The 17,536-nt window shown below is 44.2% G+C and overlaps 1 protein-coding gene across 2 annotated transcripts; it reads right to left on the bottom strand.

The window, feature by feature from the left end:
* Nucleotides 1–263: 263 nt before the first annotated feature.
* Nucleotides 264–17,515, bottom strand: LOC110520769 (unconventional myosin-Ie). 2 transcript variants are annotated; one of them, XM_090188998.1, is made up of 27 exons: nucleotides 17,198–17,515; nucleotides 14,208–14,345; nucleotides 13,723–13,812; nucleotides 11,887–11,981; nucleotides 11,650–11,737; nucleotides 11,454–11,543; nucleotides 11,090–11,221; nucleotides 10,873–11,007; nucleotides 10,651–10,783; nucleotides 10,340–10,536; nucleotides 9,817–9,897; nucleotides 7,751–7,837; nucleotides 7,564–7,650; nucleotides 7,256–7,423; nucleotides 6,944–7,029; nucleotides 6,756–6,837; nucleotides 5,998–6,203; nucleotides 5,625–5,769; nucleotides 5,398–5,512; nucleotides 4,057–4,226; nucleotides 3,681–3,826; nucleotides 3,430–3,576; nucleotides 2,414–2,571; nucleotides 2,229–2,303; nucleotides 1,920–2,142; nucleotides 1,581–1,756; nucleotides 264–1,307 (listed from the first exon to the last, which is right to left on the bottom strand). In XM_090188998.1, the coding sequence occupies exons 1-27, from the start codon at nucleotides 17,198–17,200 to the stop codon at nucleotides 1,231–1,233; spliced, it is 3,330 nt and encodes a 1,109-aa protein (XP_090045124.1). In that variant the 5' UTR covers nucleotides 17,201–17,515; the 3' UTR covers nucleotides 264–1,230. The 2 variants fall into 2 exon arrangements, with proteins under 2 accessions (XP_090045124.1, XP_090045123.1); XM_090188997.1 differs by lacking the exon at nucleotides 17,198–17,515 and adding an exon at nucleotides 15,383–16,230.
* Between the last annotated feature and the right edge of the window lie 21 nt (nucleotides 17,516–17,536).

The raw sequence follows: 17,536 nt of genomic DNA, 5'->3' as shown, positions 1-17,536 counted from the left end.
GCTCATGCCAGAAGTGACTTTTAGTACCAGGTTAGGATAACTTACTCAACAGGTTAGGACAACTTACGCAGTTAGTTTAGGAGAATAGGTTAAGGTTATAAAAAGGGTTAGGGTGAGCTAAAATTATCCTGATGCAACTCAATAGTCACTTTGACATCAGTGCCATCCCTTCTAGACATGACCAGTGTCCATAGGCTGTAAAAAGAGTGTCATGGGACAATCTTTGGTGACCCCCCTCCCCCCAAAGAAACAACCCCTCAATATTTGATGGTTTACAATTCTTTTAATTTTTATGTCAACTGTCGACAAACAATCAACTGTCTTTTTTAACAGACTATCGCTGGGTAATAACATGTACCATGTAGCCTATTATAAAACATGGGAAATGGTAGGCTCTGTTAATGTCTTATATGGTTCATCATCATCTTAGGTAGATATTTCACAATTCTATATCAGTGAAGATCGGTAAGGCTGGGTTTACACAGGCAGCCCAATTCTAATTATTTTCCCATTAATTGGTCTTCTGGCCAATCAGACCAGCCCTTTTGCCGATAATTGGATAAAACATCAGAATTGGGCTGCCTGTGTAAACTCAGCCTTACAAATCTTCACTAATATAGAATTGTGAAATATCTACCTAAGACATGGATAATCACATAAAATACACAACTAATATATATTTTACAATATATATCTTGTCAAAAATGTTTTAAGGATAAAACAAAACGTCTATTTGTTCAGTCTTTAAAAAAAGCTAACACATGCTAAAACAATAGATAAAATCCATTGATAAAAATTAGTAGTATTTGCACGTCAAACCATCTTTGGCAAAAATCATCGCATTCCCTTGTCTCGGACTCCAAAGAGAGATGGTATGGAGAAATGCTTTAATTATGCTTTTTTGTTTTGTCTCTGTAGTAATGCACTTGGTATGGTTGTAATTCTACTGTTGCCACCTGACTCCTTAATCTCATTGGACATGTCCCTCATCGCTCCAGTCTAGATCTTCTCTCATTGGACATGTCCCTCATCGCTCCAGTCTAGATCTTCTCTCATTGGACATGTCCCTCATCGCTCCAGTCTAGATCTTCTCTCATTGGACATGTCACTCATCGCTCTAGTCTAGATCTTCTCTCATTGGACAAGTCCCTCATCGCTCCAATCTAGATCTTATGTCCCTTGATCCAGTCTAGATCTTCTACCTTTAGACAAGTCCCTCATCGCTCCAGCCTAAATCTTCTTTACATAATTCCCAGGAAACATGCCTTCCCTCCCGCGAAGACGACCGTACCACCAGCCTGATGGATCTGGAGGGAAGATGTGTGAGAAAACCGGTCAATCTAGCCATTATAGACTATATAGCCCTTTTCTATCCTCATTACAGGTGAAGCACAGGAAGACTGCATCACAGTTGAACATGTGGTTATAGTATACCTTTAATAATGCTACAATAATAGCAGTATATAATATGTAGCAGTACTTATAGTATATGACTAATAGCAGTTTTATACTACTGTAATTAATATACTCAGTTTATATAAATATAACTTCAGAGATGATCTACTGTAAGAGTTTAGTACCTTCAGTGAGGATTTCAATGACATCCTCCGCGTTGAAGCTCAGCTCATCAGTGTCCTGGGCGTCGTAAGCATACAGCGCTCGGCATTCAGGGGAGCGAGGCTTGGGCTTGGGGGCAGGCTTGGGGCGGCCCGCTCCTGGGGAAGGCTTGACCTCCTTCGAGCGTCTACGATGAACACTGAGGGAAATTGGGAGGAGAGAAAGAGAGATTTAGAAAAAGTGCCTTTCTTGGTTTACAGTATATAATACCATTTTAGTTTTTTTTTTAAACACCAGCAACAACAGGAAGAATATCGATTTTAACAACCTAACAAGTATTCAAACAGGACCTGAGAACTCACCCAGCCACTCCCTGGTCAGGCACGTTCATGAAAGCGGTGTCTGCCTGGCTCTGGTTGTTGGAGTGGTTGTTAGTCTGCCGGGACCTCTGTTGTCGGGGTAGTGTAGGCTGCTCCATACTGGACTGCCGGCGGAGCAGAGAGACCCTGGACGAGGGTGGCCCACCCCGCTGACCACCACCCCGCTGACCACCACCCCCACCTCGGCCTCTGCCCCTGGGGGCGCCTGAGACAGATGAGGGAGATGTTGAGTCAGGTCAAAAGTGAAATGAGTGCCATCATTGGAGAGGCTCAGATATCTAGTTCTCTCACCTTGTGACTGCTGTCCTGAGCCTGGAGTCTGGTTTCCCATGTAGCGACTTTTCCTGTTGTCCCTGCGGGTCGGTCCTGGGGAACAAATGACAAAAAGGTGTGATGTGTCTGAAATGCTATGGGACGGTTGCAGACTCAGATTAGGCCTACTAATAGAAGTCTCCATTCAAAGTGCTTGGACTCACTGGAGTTCTTTGGGAGCCCGGGTCCGATGGTGACTATGAGGACCTTGCTGCTGGGCTTCACAACCGCCTCTTCTCCTTGGCCCGCCTGGAACTGGATCTGCCTGGAGCCAGCAGCAGAGAACGGCCCCCAACCTCCCTTCTTCACCTTAAACTCCAGTCTAAACGAGGAACGGAGAGGGGAGAGAGAAGCGCAATGGGTTAAGATATGGCTTAAAAGACTCAAACTGGATAACTTTTGCGTTATGTATCTTTGAGATTATTCATGATCGTTGACGTAAAGCATGACACTGGTATGTTTTAAGGGGAAATCAGCAGTTGCAACATCCCTTTTTGGACTTATAAATTAATTATTTAATTGATTCTCTAAGAATATAATAATTTAGCTTGGCGTCTCCCGCCAAAATGTTTAAAGGCCCTCCACTTGGCCGCAGGTCTTGCTGTTTTAAAGCAAATTTGGTACAATTCTCCACATTTTGCCAGGGCTTATGCCATGTTCTTATGCTATCTGGGTGACACAAACATTATAACATCACAGCGAGACCCATGCCATGTTCTGACTCAAACATTATAACATCACAGCGAGACCCATGCCATGACATCTTTGGAATTTTAGATTCTCCCTGACTGTCTAGTTTTCATTTTGGTGGTTGTACATGATCTTATAAAGATACAGCTCCATCATCTTTTATACATACTTTATATGTGGTTTTAGTCATTTAAGTTGCTGATAAATCAATACACTGCAGTCAGAACCCAAAGTATAGGCTTACTTTACTCCAATGTTTGTATACAAAGTAAATGTAAAACTGTATAGCCTCAAAACATGGTTAAAGCTATCTTCATGATATCATGGATGATCAGTCCTTGCATCCATATCGGTCTATGAGAGAGTGGTTTTATTTCTCCAGCCCCATCCCTCAGCTTTTTATAGAAAACTACTGTTATGGTTTCAACTGTTTAACAGTAAGACCCCACTGATTGGTCTAAGGCTAAGCTCAGAGTAAAGACTGACTGACAGGTTGTTGAACTTGAGCGGTAGCTTCCTCTGGGTCTTCTCATCATAACGTTTGTAGAGCAGACTGAGGAACTCCGTCTTGAAGATGCACTGAAGGACACTGTCGTAATGCTCCTCGTGGATGATGAAGAAGTCATCCTGCAGGGTGCTGAGGGAGGAAAGGAGACATCTTTTCAATGAAACGCCCATTTCTACTACTGTGCATCATGACCATCAACTGGTATAACACTTCCAGAGTATCTAAACCGGCACCTGAGAGAGACTGACTGAATCTTCTCCACTTCTATCTGTCTCTTCAGAACCTCGTGGATCTGTCCCTTATCTGGTCCCTGCTTCACCTTCTCCCGACCAATCAGATACAGGAACTTAGGGGTCAGGATGAGGTCACGCTTCACAGTCTGCAAGATGGAGAGAGGGATATTATATAACTTGTTGCTATTATAGGCTTACTGACCAGGAACCACAATATATAGGGGGTTCATTGAGCAGACAAGCATTGGCACTATCCACCAAACCGTCGAGGGAGTAGAAACACTGTCTTGTCTATTTAACATGAATAACAATAGCATTATGCGTTCTGTGACAATGTTAATGTTGGTTTGTTACTGTGGTCATACTTGACTCTTACCCTAAACCTGCGGTCATATTTGGCAACCACATCTGCAAAATCGATCTTCTCCCGGCGGCCCACGAACTGCCGGATCTCGGGGTGGTTGTCGGTGCCGATGTAGTCGCCCACAAAGTTCCTGTTGAGGCTGTTCCTCCTCCTCTCCTTCTTATTCAGTAGGATGTCTGAGGCTACAGGACACGACACAGTGTGATACAGTACTGAACTGACACGACACAGTGTGACACAGTACTGAACTGACACGACACAGTGTGATACAGTACTGAACTGACACGACACGACACAGTGTGACACAGTACTGAACTGACACAGTGTGACACAGTACTGAACTGACACGACACAGTGTGACACAGTACTGAACTGACAGGACACAGTGTGACACAGTACTGAACTGACACGACACAGTGTGACACAGTGCTGAACTGACAGGACACGACAGTGTGACACAGTGCTGAACTGACAGGACACAGTACTGAACTGACAGGACACAGTGTGACACAGTACTGAACTGACAGGACACAGTGTGACACAGTACTGAACTGACAGGACACGACACAGTGTGACACAGTGCTGAACTGACAGGACACAGTACTGAACTGACAGGACACTACAGTGTGACACAGTACTGAACTGACAGGACACAGTGTGACAGTACTGAACTGACAGGACACGACACAGTGTGACACAGTGCTGAACTGACAGGACACAGTACTGAACTGACAGGACACTACAGTGTGACACAGTACTGAACTGACAGGACACTACAGTGTGACACAGTACTGAACTGACAGGACACTACAGTGTGACACAGTACTGAACTGACAGGACACTACAGTGTGACACAGTACTGAACTGACAGGACACTACAGTGTGACACAGTACTGAACTGACAGGACACTACAGTGTGACACAGTACTGAACTGACAGGACACTACAGTGTGACACAGTACTGAACTGACAGGACACTACAGTGTGACACAGTACTGAACTGACAGGACACAGTATGATACAGTACTGAACTGACAGGATACAGGGCTTAACATATACAGTAGATATAGTGCACTATTATACAGTACTGAACTGACAGGACACAGTGTGATACAGTACTGAACTGACAGGATACAGGGCTTAACATATACAGTAGATATAGTGCACTATTATACAGTACTGACCTGACAGGATACAGGGCTTAACATATACAGTAGATATAGTGCACTATTATACAGTACTGAACTGACAGGATACAGGGCTTAACATATACAGTAGATATAGTGCACTATTATACAGTACTGACTGTACATGACAAAAAGCTGATTCCCACAGAGAGAAACCATACCTTACCTTCCTCTCTCATCTTGACGTACTTGCGGACGGCGATGTGTTTGCGCCAGGCCTTCTGGATGGCCCGAGCATATCCGTTATATTTCCTTTCCCTCATCTCCTCCAGCAAGAACAACTACAGAAACATATTTCACAATACTTCTATAAATGATCATCTTTATAGTAAGAAGAACCAGACTGTTATGTGTCAGTATAGAGGTTTTCTAGGTAACGAGAGAAAGACGTACTGATTCTGGGGCCTTGATGAAGATCTTAGTCTTTCCCAGCTGGTACTGGTCCTGGTCCATGTTGACAGAGTGGAGGAGGTGCAGAACCCCCTTCCTCTCCTCCCCTGTCCACCGGGGCCATGTCTCCCTGGTCAGGATGGCGTACCTGTAGGACCACACAAAGCCATTTTACTGGACTGGCAGAATGTCCTCAAGTCATGCATACATTTTTTAAATAGATGGAAACAAAGTATTGGGTGGAATTCATTCAGATCAAGCCAAACGCTGATTAAAACAACATGAACAAATACATTTGTACTGATGTTTGAAATCTGTGAAGCCAGCATGGAAATCCATCTCTTGGACCCCTGACCCCTATGACCTTAGGGCTCACCTCTGCAGGAACTTGGCGAAGGCTCGGCGGAATGCGTACCCGGCGCGGCGCACACGAATGTTCTCCCGCAGGCCCAGGTACTCCACCTGGTGTTTGGCCCGAGTGTCCTCCCAGTCCCGAGGCTTCTTGGTCTCGTTGGGCTTGATACAGCGGATGTAGTGGGGGGTGCACTTCATCAGGGTCTGGACCAGGTTGTTGGCTTGTTTCTGAAGGACATGGAGGTTCAATCACAGCTTGGTAGCACAGACCAGGCGCTCAGAGTAGTAAATAGACTGATGGAAGAAAATATATCCCCGTACAATAACACATACAGTGACCCGTGGCCGGGATGTTATGGAAGACAGGGGGGGTGGGGGAGCCACTCATCTGAGATTGGACTGGCATGTCTGTTTCCATAGCAACAATAATACTTAGTGGACAGATTTACATAAACATAACTGGTATGGTAGTATCTGTGGGGAAGGAATGGGATTGGTGGGATAATGAGCAGCAGTGCTTACAGTGTGTGGGTCTTTCCTCACTGGTTATTTGGACAAATCACGATTTCGCAGGTGTTAACATCTTTCGAATTTTGGGAGGGGACATTTGGCCCGTAGACAGAGGGTTCCGCTCCTCGTTCCTGTTCTGCTGCTCGTTCTACCATCTCTTCTCTTCACACGTATGGACCCAGAACTTAATCAAGCAGCTGACCAATTACGTGAGACTTTGTTCTGGGTCTACAGAGATTATAGTAGCACACAACCGTGTCAGATGCTTACCTTGATCTTGCTACTGGCGGTGGTAGGACGGCCCTTTTTCTCTGCCTCTAGGTTTTCTGGGAAAAGGGTTTTTATGAAGGCACTGCTCAAACACAGACAGACAGACAGAGAGAGAGAGAGGCTGGTCAGTGGCAGACTATGTAATTATCATATAGTATACCTATTATAACACGTCTCACTACACTTACAATTCACTGCTCTGCATCAGCTCAATGATGTCGTTGAAGAGCACATCTCTGTTCCTCTCACAGAAGCCACTGACATCATAGGACACCTGAGAGAGAGAGAGAGAGAGAGAAGCTATCAGTCTTTCATTTCAGCATTTTCCCTCTAACACATTTGGATATTTAGGATATGTGGGCTCCATGTTCTTCAAACCCCCACCAGGGGGCAATGTACCAAATTAAATCAAAGAGCTGTAATCTTTGGAATGTTGGATCAGGTTGCGATGAGGATGCATTGTAAAAGGCCCATAGTGTTGTACTGTATGGTGTCCGTACCTTGCCAGCGTAGTGGTGCACTATGAAGCCTTTATTCCAGCTGTTGAAGTGCTCATGGGAGCTGATTCCCGCTTGTAGCTTCTGGATCAGGGTCTGGTCTGCACCCTCCCCCTTAGCATGCATGGTGGCACACACATCGTCCAAGATACTCATGATGCCTGGGGGGTTCTGGGTAATAAGAACAGGGTATATCAAGAACTGTACCACACACACAACATCTACTGGTACTGTAACTAGTTCACCTGAATTACAGGCAAAATGGCCGGTCAACTTCAGCACTACAGCAATGGCCAAATATGATCACTCACCAGTTTGGACTCAATGAGGTCACACACGATTTTGTTGTTAAAGTACTCGATTGGCGTCCACTTGATCCCTTCCTGCACATATTCCTCCTACAAGAAACAACGTCAGTATCTGGGAAAACAGGCCAAAGTAATGTAGACCTATCACAAGACGAAAGAGTGAAACAGGTAATGTAGAGTTATAACTTACCTGCTCAGCTTTTAACGTGAGCTCAATGAAAATCTGCTGCAGCTTCTCATTCACAAAGTTGATGCAGAACTGCTCAAAGCCGTTTTTCTATTAGTGTTAAATAGAGATGTGAAGGAAATTGTTATGTTTGTGCTTTTCTAATAACCAATTCAACTGGGTTGATGCAAGTTACTGATGGATCATGCCTGGGAGGAATCCTCACTATCAGTATAAGCAATGTGGCAGTACACCCACAACCAAGTTACTGATGGATCATGCCTGGGAGGAATCCTCACTATCAGTATAAGGAATGTGGCAGTACACCCACAACGAAGTTACTGATGGATCATGCCTGGGAGGAATCCTCACTATCAGTATAAGGAATGTGGCAGTACACCCACAACCAAGTTACTGGTGGATCATGCCTGGGAGGAATCCTCACTATCAGTATAAGGAATGTGGCAGTACACCCACAACCAAGTTACTGGTGGATCATGCCTGGGAGGAATCCTCACTATCAGTATAAGCAATGTGGCAGTACACCCACAACCAAGTTACTGGTGGATCATGCCTGGGAGGAATCCTCACTATCAGTATAAGGAATGTGGCAGTACACCCACAACCAAGTTACTGATGGATCATGCCTGGGAGGAATCCTCACTATCAGTATAAGGAATGTGGCAGTACACCCACAACCAAGTTACTGATGGATCATGCCTGGGAGGAATCCTCACTATCAGTATAAGCAATGTGGCAGTACACCCACAACCAAGTTACTGATGGATCATGCCTGAGAGGAATCCTCACTATCAGTATAAGCAATGTGGCAGTACACCCACAACCAAGTTACTGATGGATCATGCCTGGGAGGAATCCTCACTATCAGTATAAGCAATGTGGCAGTACACCCACAACCAAGTTACTGATGGATCATGCCTGGGAGGAATCCTCACTATCAGTATAAGCAATGTGGCAGTACACCCACAACCAAGTTACTGATGGATCATGCCTGGGAGGAATCCTCACTATCAGTATAAGGAATGTGGCAGTACACCCACAACCTTGTTTTGAGAAAGGAATATCTCAGTTTCAAGGTGTCAGCTTGGAGAGAAGAAGCCTTGTGAGGTATTGGTCGGTCACAAGCATGAACCAAAAGTTAATGATGAATGAATAATAAATGAGCTAAATCATGCAAATATAACGTGACTGTGTAAGCAGTATATAAGAGACCCAACGGGACTGCCCCGGCAGACACAATACTTGGTGCATTTATTTGTTGGAACCTCTCCAGCTGGATGATAATAAAGAATCATTCATTTAAGGTTGACTTCAGGTGTCCCTGGTGGTCATTCCCACAACAGAGAGCATACGTAAAGTTAACGATTTTGTATGAATAAAAAGCAGTAACAATTCAACGTAACTGGAGGTGGCAATTAGGTGTGCAGGACACGTGTGATTAGGTGTGCAGGTCACGTGTGATTAGGTGTGCAGGTCACGTGTGATTAGGTGTGCAGGACACGTGTGATTAGGTGTGCAGGTCACGTGTGATTAGGTGTGCAGGTCACGTGTGATTAGGTGTGCAGGTCACGTGTGATTAGGTGTGCAGGTCACGTGTGATTAGGTGTGCAGGTCACGTGTGATTAGGTGTGCAGGTCACGTGTGATTAGGTGTGCAGGACACGTGTGATTAGGTGTGCAGGACACGTGTGATTAGGTGTGCAGGACACGTGTGATTAGGTGTGCAGGACACATGTGATTAGGTGTGCAGGACACGTGTGATTAGGTGTGCAGGACACGTGTGATTAGGTGTGCAGGACACGTGTGATTAGGTGTGCAGGACACATGTGATTAGGTGTGCAGGATGTTGTTAGGACACATGTGATTAGGTGTACAGGACATATGTGATTATGTGATTGGGTGTACAGGTCACATGTGATTAGGTGTGCAGGACACATGTGATCTTCAACTAAATGATATGGTCTAACAGCCTATAGGTAGAAATCTTTATGTATACAGTGTTAAAGGAAATGAAGCCTAGTCCAATAGAAGAAGAGGAACTCCTGTATGAGGAAGCACAGAAATATCCACCTGGAAGATTTCAAAGCCATAGATGTCCAGCACACCAATGTTGAATTCCTCATGGTCTTTCTGTATGGCTTTGTTGATAGACTGGAGGAGTGGAGAGAAGAAAGAAATCTATGAAGAAGTTGAATTGCTAGTCTATATTTTCATCATACAGTACTACAATAAAATAAGGTGTCATGGTCATAGCAACAGTACTGCAGTAAACCTCTTGTGAGACAACAGGACAGAACATGTGTAAGCTGTGCTGCCTCCCTGCTGCTCCCATCTCTAGACGTGTTCTGTCTTGTGTGGCTCCCAACCCAGCAGTCAAAAGACAAACAACTGGACAAGAATTCAGACAGCAAGTCCAATACATGTTCCGATAAGAGAGATGCCTCTTTGTAGTGATTGTGAACATGGCCATGCTTTGCTGTTAAATGTTCCCTCTACTAGTTAATCAGTCAAAATATACTGTAGGTGAGCAAATTGATGAGGATAAAAGGAACCTCACTGACAGGTTCCTTCTGAAATTAAAATGGACACTTACATCCACAAGAAAGTCAAACAGGCGTGAGTAGAGGGCTTTGGAGAGGGCGTCCCGTGTGAAGGAGGCCTGCTCTGTGTTCAGAGTGACAGCGATGCTCTCCGTCTTGCCTCCCCACTTGCTGTCCATGATCCGGCTGGTCAGCTTGTTTTTCAGACCCTCCTGGGAGATTCCCAACAGGTAGGCCGGGAACGCCAGGACTGCCGGAACATGGAGGAGGGGAAGTGATATAGGACAGCGAGAGAGATCACAAGTGCAAAGAGGGTATAGGATAGGGGTTGGTTTGGGATTGTGTGTGTGTGTATGTAACTCACAGTCCTCACTCTCCACCACAGCGTAGTTTCCCTCCTCTCTGAAGGCGATGTTACCCAGATGCAGGATGCCTGCTACGATCTGCATCACCATGTCCTGATCATCTACAGACAGGCCCACCACTGACATGGCCTCCTAAAACACAGACACACAATGAAGACAAACTGCCTCTCTATACACGTGAAAAAGAGAGAAAGAGAGAAAGAGAGAGAGAGAGAGCTCACCATGGTGTCAGAGAATTCCTTCTTATCGTTGACATCCTCCACGGTGTAGGTGCCAGACTGGTTCAGGTAGAGGTAGTAGTCAGGTGTGGTGACACCAAGGTTCTCCCTCATCTCTTTAGTGGCGCCCCCCAGGAGCTAAGGGTCAGAGGTCATTAGGTCAAAGGTTAATTAAGTGACGGAATTCTCTCCATAATTAGTTATTGTTATTCTGTCCCACCTGGTAGTAGATGTGGAAGTTCCTCTCTCCCTGGTTCTGTGACACCACCCTGGACTTCTCCAACAGGAAGTTGGAGATCTTCCCTCCGTCTGGCTCTCCTCCACGGCTGAACTGGATCTCAAAGTACTTCCCCTGTGGTAAAAACAGACAGTGATTAAGGTTCCTTGTCCAGATAAGGCCTAAAACAGGAATGCAACAACAAAGCTCCACCTACAATCCTCCCTATTGCTTCACCTATCTGGTTCCATCATCTCTGCCAATGGGAGTGAATGGCAGAAGGCCACAACATTTTGGAATGAAATGCACCCCTAATTCCTTATCCATTCTATCGGTATTCCCAGATTCCCAGATTCCCAGTACTCACAAAGCGACTAGAGTTATTGTTGCGCACAGTCTTGGCATTCCCAAAGGCCTCCAGGAGAGGGTTGGATTGGAGGATGATGTCTTTTACGTGCTGTGAAGAAGAAGAAGAAAGGAGAACAGATGAACCCACTAATATGTGTCTGAGAAGAAGAAATGAGAGAATGGAAGGGAGCATTAGTCAAATGTATCCCCTATACCTGGACTTTGGGACCTCCGCCCGACACCTTGGAGATGTAACCCATTATGTATTTAGCTGCTACAGTCTTTCCTGCTCCACTCTCCCCACTGCAAAGACAACGGAAAGCTTTGGGAAACAGGGCAACACCCTAACTCATTGTGATGGTATTCCATTGACAGAATGCATGGTTTATGTGACAGTTCAGGTTACAAGAAGTATAAAGTTTGATCTCTAGGAGTGAGATGATTGGTCAGACCTGATGATGACACACTGGTTCTCACAGTCGATCATCATGTTGCGGTACATGTTGTCAGCCAGGGCATAGATGTGAGGGGGGTTCTCATACTGGGCCTGGAAAAGGAAGAGAAAGCATAGCGGTTAAGAGCATTGGGCCAATAATCAAAAGGTCGCTGGTTCGAATCCCCACGCCGACAATCTGTCGATGTGCCCTTGACCAAGGCACTTAACCCTATTTGTTCCTGTAAGTCACTCTGGATAAGAGCACCTGCTAAATTACTAATTCGAAGAAAAAAAATATATATATATATATATATATATGAGTGTCTTCTACAAGCCCTAGGTGACTTGCTATCAAACATCCAGCAGTTTACTTTCAACATGTATTTTATCCAGCTCGGTAAACAGCATTCACAATAGATGACGCTTCTTACTTACATGATGACGCTTCTTACTTACATGATGACGCTTCTTACTTACATGATGACGCTTCTTACTTACATGATGACGCTTCTTACTTACATGATGACGCTTCTTACTTACATGATGACGCTTCTTACTTACATTATGACGCTTCTTACTTACATGATGACGCTTCTTACTTACATGATGACGCTTCTTACTTACATGATGACGCTTCTTACTTACATGATGACGCTTCTTACTTACATTATGACGCTTCTTACTTACATGATGACGCTTCTTACTTACATGATGACGCTTCTTACTTACATGATGACGCTTCTTACTTACATGATGACGCTTCTTACTTACATGATGACGCTTCTTACTTACATGATGACGCTTCTTACTTACATGATGACGCTTCTTACTTACATGATGACGCTTCTTACTTACATGATGACGCTTCTTACTTACATTATGACGCTTCTTACTTACATGATGACGCTTCTTACTTACATGATGACGCTTCTTACTTACATGATGACGCTTCTTACTTACATGATGACGCTTCTTACTTACATGATGACGCTTCTTACTTACATGACGCTTCTTACTTACATGACGCTTCTTACTTACATTATGACGCTTCTTACTTACATTATGACGCTTCTTACTTACATTATGACGCTTCTTACTTACATTATGACGCTTCTTACTTACATGATGACGCTTCTTACTGACATGATGACGCTTCTTACTGACATGATGACGCTTCTTACTGACATGATGACGCTTCTTACTTACATTATGACGCTTCTTACTTACATTATGACGCTTCTTACTTACATGATGACGCTTCTTACTTACATTATGACGCTTCTTACTTACATGATGACGCTTCTTACTTACATGATGACGCTTCTTACTTACATGATGACGCTTCTTACTTACATGATGACGCTTCTTACTTACATGATGACGCTTCTTACTTACATGATGACGCTTCTTACTTACATGATGACGCTTCTTACTTACTTACATTTACTTAAAAAAAGGCATTTACAAAAACTTCTGCAGTAGAATACATTGTCACATATTTGTAACAGAAGTGGTTAATGGAGTGTCTACTGGTCCCTCAGACCCGAGTGAAACCAAAGAAATGAAGGAGGCAACTGAGAAACAGGAAGCCTTGGGGTTATTCATTAACTCTGTGATTATGAGGTCAGGTAAACAATGGACAACTTAATGGCATTGAACAGATCATTTACATGATAGTGGGAATGTGGGAGGGCACACTTTGCATCACTTATTAATAAGCACCATTTTATACACTACAGTTTCTCCGTCTAGATCGAGAGATGCAAACAAATCCTGAAACTGGTAGGTAGGTAGGTAGGTGCAGCCAGCCAGCAGCAAGCCCAGTGGCTTTAGTAGTGTGTCTATTACTCACAGCTCCCTGGTAGAGCTCCACCTCTCTGTCGGTGAAGTAGGGCAGCTGTTTAAAGGGGTTGACAGAGATCAGCACCGACCCTATGTAGGTCTGAGGAAGACATGTTAAGAAGAACTTGAATATCCATCTAGAAGACACCACCGCCAGGGACCACAACAACGCTGACGTGGGTAGCTGTGATCACAGTGTTAGTCCCTAACGCTACATGGTGTACTGTAAATATGGTGGTTGAGACACAAACATATTACCCTTCCATGTTGCTCTACACTTTTTAAAGTATGTTATTAAGGTTAATCTCATAACAGGCTGATGTGGGTGAAGTGATCACACAGGTGTGTAGGTCCATAGGGCGTGCGTGTGTGTGTGTGTGTGACAGAGAGACCACGGTGTATGTACATCTACAAAGCACAGCAAAGCCTCAGTGTATTTGCCACATATAGCAGTGCGTGTCCTGGTTCTACTACTAAGTTGAAGCTGAAGGATACAAAGATGTAGTCGTCCATGTATCTCTTCTTGAGGTTGTCAGTGATGGCTTCCTCGTTGATCTTGGAGAGCAGGACCATGTCATCCACCCCGCTGATCTTAACATTCTGGGTCTGCCAGTGGTAGCGCTCCTTACTCCCCTGAGACAGAGAAACAGACAGAAAGAGAGGGAGATAGAAACTTATTGCAACCAGTCTGTGCAAATTCAAATTTGCTCTCTTTCCATTTCAACTCCTCTCCTCATCCATTAAGGAACACTCATATGTCCTCATTAACTGACTGAGGAGTGGGAGTTGGAAAGATCAGTGATGGGCTGGTAGCAGGGAAACTGAATATGCCGGAATCTGACATACCAACTACTTTACACAAGAGGCTGTGAGCTCTTCAAGATCGCATTGTGGAGTTCTGGAAATGTACAACAGTTTGTGTGGTGCAAATAGTAATGTCCGCACAGTGAACACCAGTGGTCACCAACCTTGTACACAATAAATGACATAAAAGTAGCAATCAATACACTTTTTAGACTGTGCTTGTTAGACTGTGCTTGTTAGACTGTGCTTGTTAGACTGTGCTTGTTAGACTGTGCTTGTTAGACTGTGCTTGTTAGACTGTGCTTGTTAGACTGTGCCTGCCACAAATAAGCTGAATGTGTTATGACCATAAAGTAAAGAAACACAGTCTTCATACTCACCACACGACCATAAAGATGTTCCCACCATAACACATGTATTACACAATAACAGCAGCCTCTATTTCAAAAGAGGATGAAAACTATGATCCTACTCAAACAGCTACAGAAATGTCTCAACCGTTGACGTGAATGTACTCACTCTTACCAAAATAACCTTGAATATTGCCATATTGACCACAAGTTGGTGAGGTGATGTCATAATATAGCTGTGTGCCTGCCAGGATGAATCAGAACACTATCATTTATGTATTATTTAAACTTGATTTAACTAGGCAAGTCACTTCATAACAAATTCTTAATGACAATGACGGCCTACCAAGACCAAGAGACAAACGTTTATGATTGAAATACCCTCGTCAATTCAGTGGTGTAAAGTAGTTGTCAAACACACATCACATTATACAAGGTGCTGAATGAGAAACTCTGCATATAAAAGAAACAGAAAGGCTAAGCAGCAATATAGTGTGTAGGCTGTAGGCTGTAGACCGTAGGCCGTAGGCTGTAGGCTGTAGACCATAGGCTGTAGGCCGTAGACTGTAGGCCGTAGACCGTAGGCTGTAGGCTGTAGGCTGTAGACCGTAGGCTATAGGCTGTAGGCTGTAGGCCATAGGCTGTAGGCCGTAGACTGTAGGCCGTAGACCGTAGGCCATAGGCTGTAGGCTGTAGACCGTAGGCTGTAGACCGTAGGCTATAGGCTGTAGGCTGTAGACCGTAGGCTGTAGGCCGTAGGCTGTAGGCCATAGGCTGTAGGCCGTAGACTGTAGGCTATAGGCTGTAGGCCGTAGACTGTAGGCCGTAGACCGTAGGCTATAGACTGTAGGCTGTTGTTTCTTTGTTCATTCACTGATGGTCAGATGGGCAAGAAGAGGCAATGCCACGAGAGAAATACCTTGTGATTTATCAGTCATGAATCACCATGACAGACAGATGGTTTGAGTATTGCAACAGACAGTCCAGTTCTCGTAGAACAGTCATGCGTCTGTGGAATTTCTAACAAGGAACCAAACAGGTCACAGGGTGAATACCAGCAGTGGTTTGTTCCCCTTTTCTCTAACTTGATCAGTACTGATAAAAACTAGATCGGGAGAGGAAGAATATTCTGTCACGTTGTCCTTCTGAATGTGTCCAACCAATACAGAGTCCCGATGTTGAATCCCAAAGTTATGACCAGGTATAATTTTGTATGCATGACATCACAGGGGTCTGTCCCCCGTGGACCTCAAATCTTCCTATCCTGATTTGTCTACATTCCATTTCCCTCCTAGGGCCTGTTCAATGGGGATAACCCTGCCCAGACACGTTGATCCTGGTTGATTCATTTGAATCAGCTTCACCTGCAGTTTGACTGGGAAACAATTTTGCTAGCTGAGTGCAGTAACATTTAGAGGCAAAACATTTACTATAGTAGCATAGCCACGGGAAGTAATTGGGAGTTGGGGGTATTGTTTGTGGAGGTGGACAGGGTGGCAGCAGAGAACAATGTTTTGCATGCTCTAATTGGTCCACTAATGCAGGATTATTAAAGGCCCAGCGCACTACTTTTGTGAGAGAGAAGAAAAAATAAAGAAACCATTATTTATTATGATTTTTCAGTGGGTGCTGCAGAACCCTCAGCACCCCTACTCTCTGTGGCTATGTGTAGTAGACTACGGGTATGCCTAGGCTGTGATTTAGGTGTGCATGCAATGACCTCTGGGAAAAGTGTATGCCCAGGCTAGTCGTGTGTTTCCATCTGTGGGTAGGCCTAAACGTTGTGCCTATTCCAATGTTATTATATACTATAGCCCCCTTTCCTTGTCACCTTTCCTATAACCTAGCACCACTGATCATGACTTGACAGGTGGAAGCAGCACTAAGGTGAAAACCTGTCCATACTTTTCAGTTATTGGAAAGGAGTTCAAGGAGTACTGGGACATTTGAGGCAATAGTCTACTGATTGAATCAAATGTAGACACTGTCTACCTGTTCACAAGGAAGTCTGTGCAAAAGAAAAATGCGCAGACTTACTAATATTTACGTCGTGTGGATCCAACAGTGCCAGTTGTTTAAAGTTAGTGATTTATGAATCAAAGAACGGACAGCGCCTTTTCAAGCTCCGGTCAGGCATCCAAGGATATTTGTCGACAATCCTTGTCATCCACCAGGTTTCTGTATCACAAACACTAGGCAATTGGACTTGTTGGCTCAAGGAAATATTCTCCAGTCGGGAGAACATCACGAGTAGGCTAAACATTCGATGAATGATGTTTAAATTATTTTCGGTGTGTAGTTGGTGATTGAGAAAAAGTATAGGTTACTTACCATTTTAACTTGATATTACTTCCTGATTGAGAAATCCAACTTACACGGAAAGCTTGAGGAGCTAAGCAAGGAGTGTCACGAGCTCAGGTGAAACTCAAACGTAATATCATACTTATAAATCTAAAGAGGGTTCATTTAATTGTCGGTATTATATGCTGTTTTCTATCAATGTAAAAACTTTCACCCGGTGCTTCAACGTTGATTGAATAGCCTAGCCTGACTTCTTCTAAGGAGGTGGGGTCAGTTTGTAAGTAATTTAAACATTTGCTTAATAGCGGAAGTGTGGACAGGTAAGGGAATACCTCTGCAGTTGGCATTATGGTGTTTTTTAAAGCCTAT

The sequence above is a fragment of the Oncorhynchus mykiss genome, chromosome 2 (assembly GCF_057628025.1).
Source record: "Oncorhynchus mykiss isolate SJ-2025 chromosome 2, ASM5762802v1, whole genome shotgun sequence".
NCBI classification, from domain to species: domain Eukaryota; kingdom Metazoa; phylum Chordata; class Actinopteri; order Salmoniformes; family Salmonidae; genus Oncorhynchus; species Oncorhynchus mykiss.
The sequence above is the reverse complement of the archived record's forward strand: the minus strand, read 5'-3'. Positions and strand labels throughout refer to the sequence as shown.

What these genes read in the sequence shown, in the direction of transcription:
- LOC110520769 (XM_090188997.1), bottom strand. Translation starts at nt 15,637, where the DNA reads ATGGCCTACAGCCTACGGCCTACAGCCTACGGTCTACAGCCTACAGCC. An exon ending in CCTACAGCCTACGGCCTACG is followed by an intron (nt 14,346 to 15,382) that starts GTCTACAGCCTA and finishes TCTCTGTCTCAG; the next exon opens with GGGAGTAAGGAGCGCTACCA. An exon ending in AGGAATTCTCTGACACCATG is followed by an intron (nt 10,784 to 10,872) that starts GTGAGCTCTCTC and finishes TCTGTGTTTTAG; the next exon opens with GAGGCCATGTCAGTGGTGGG.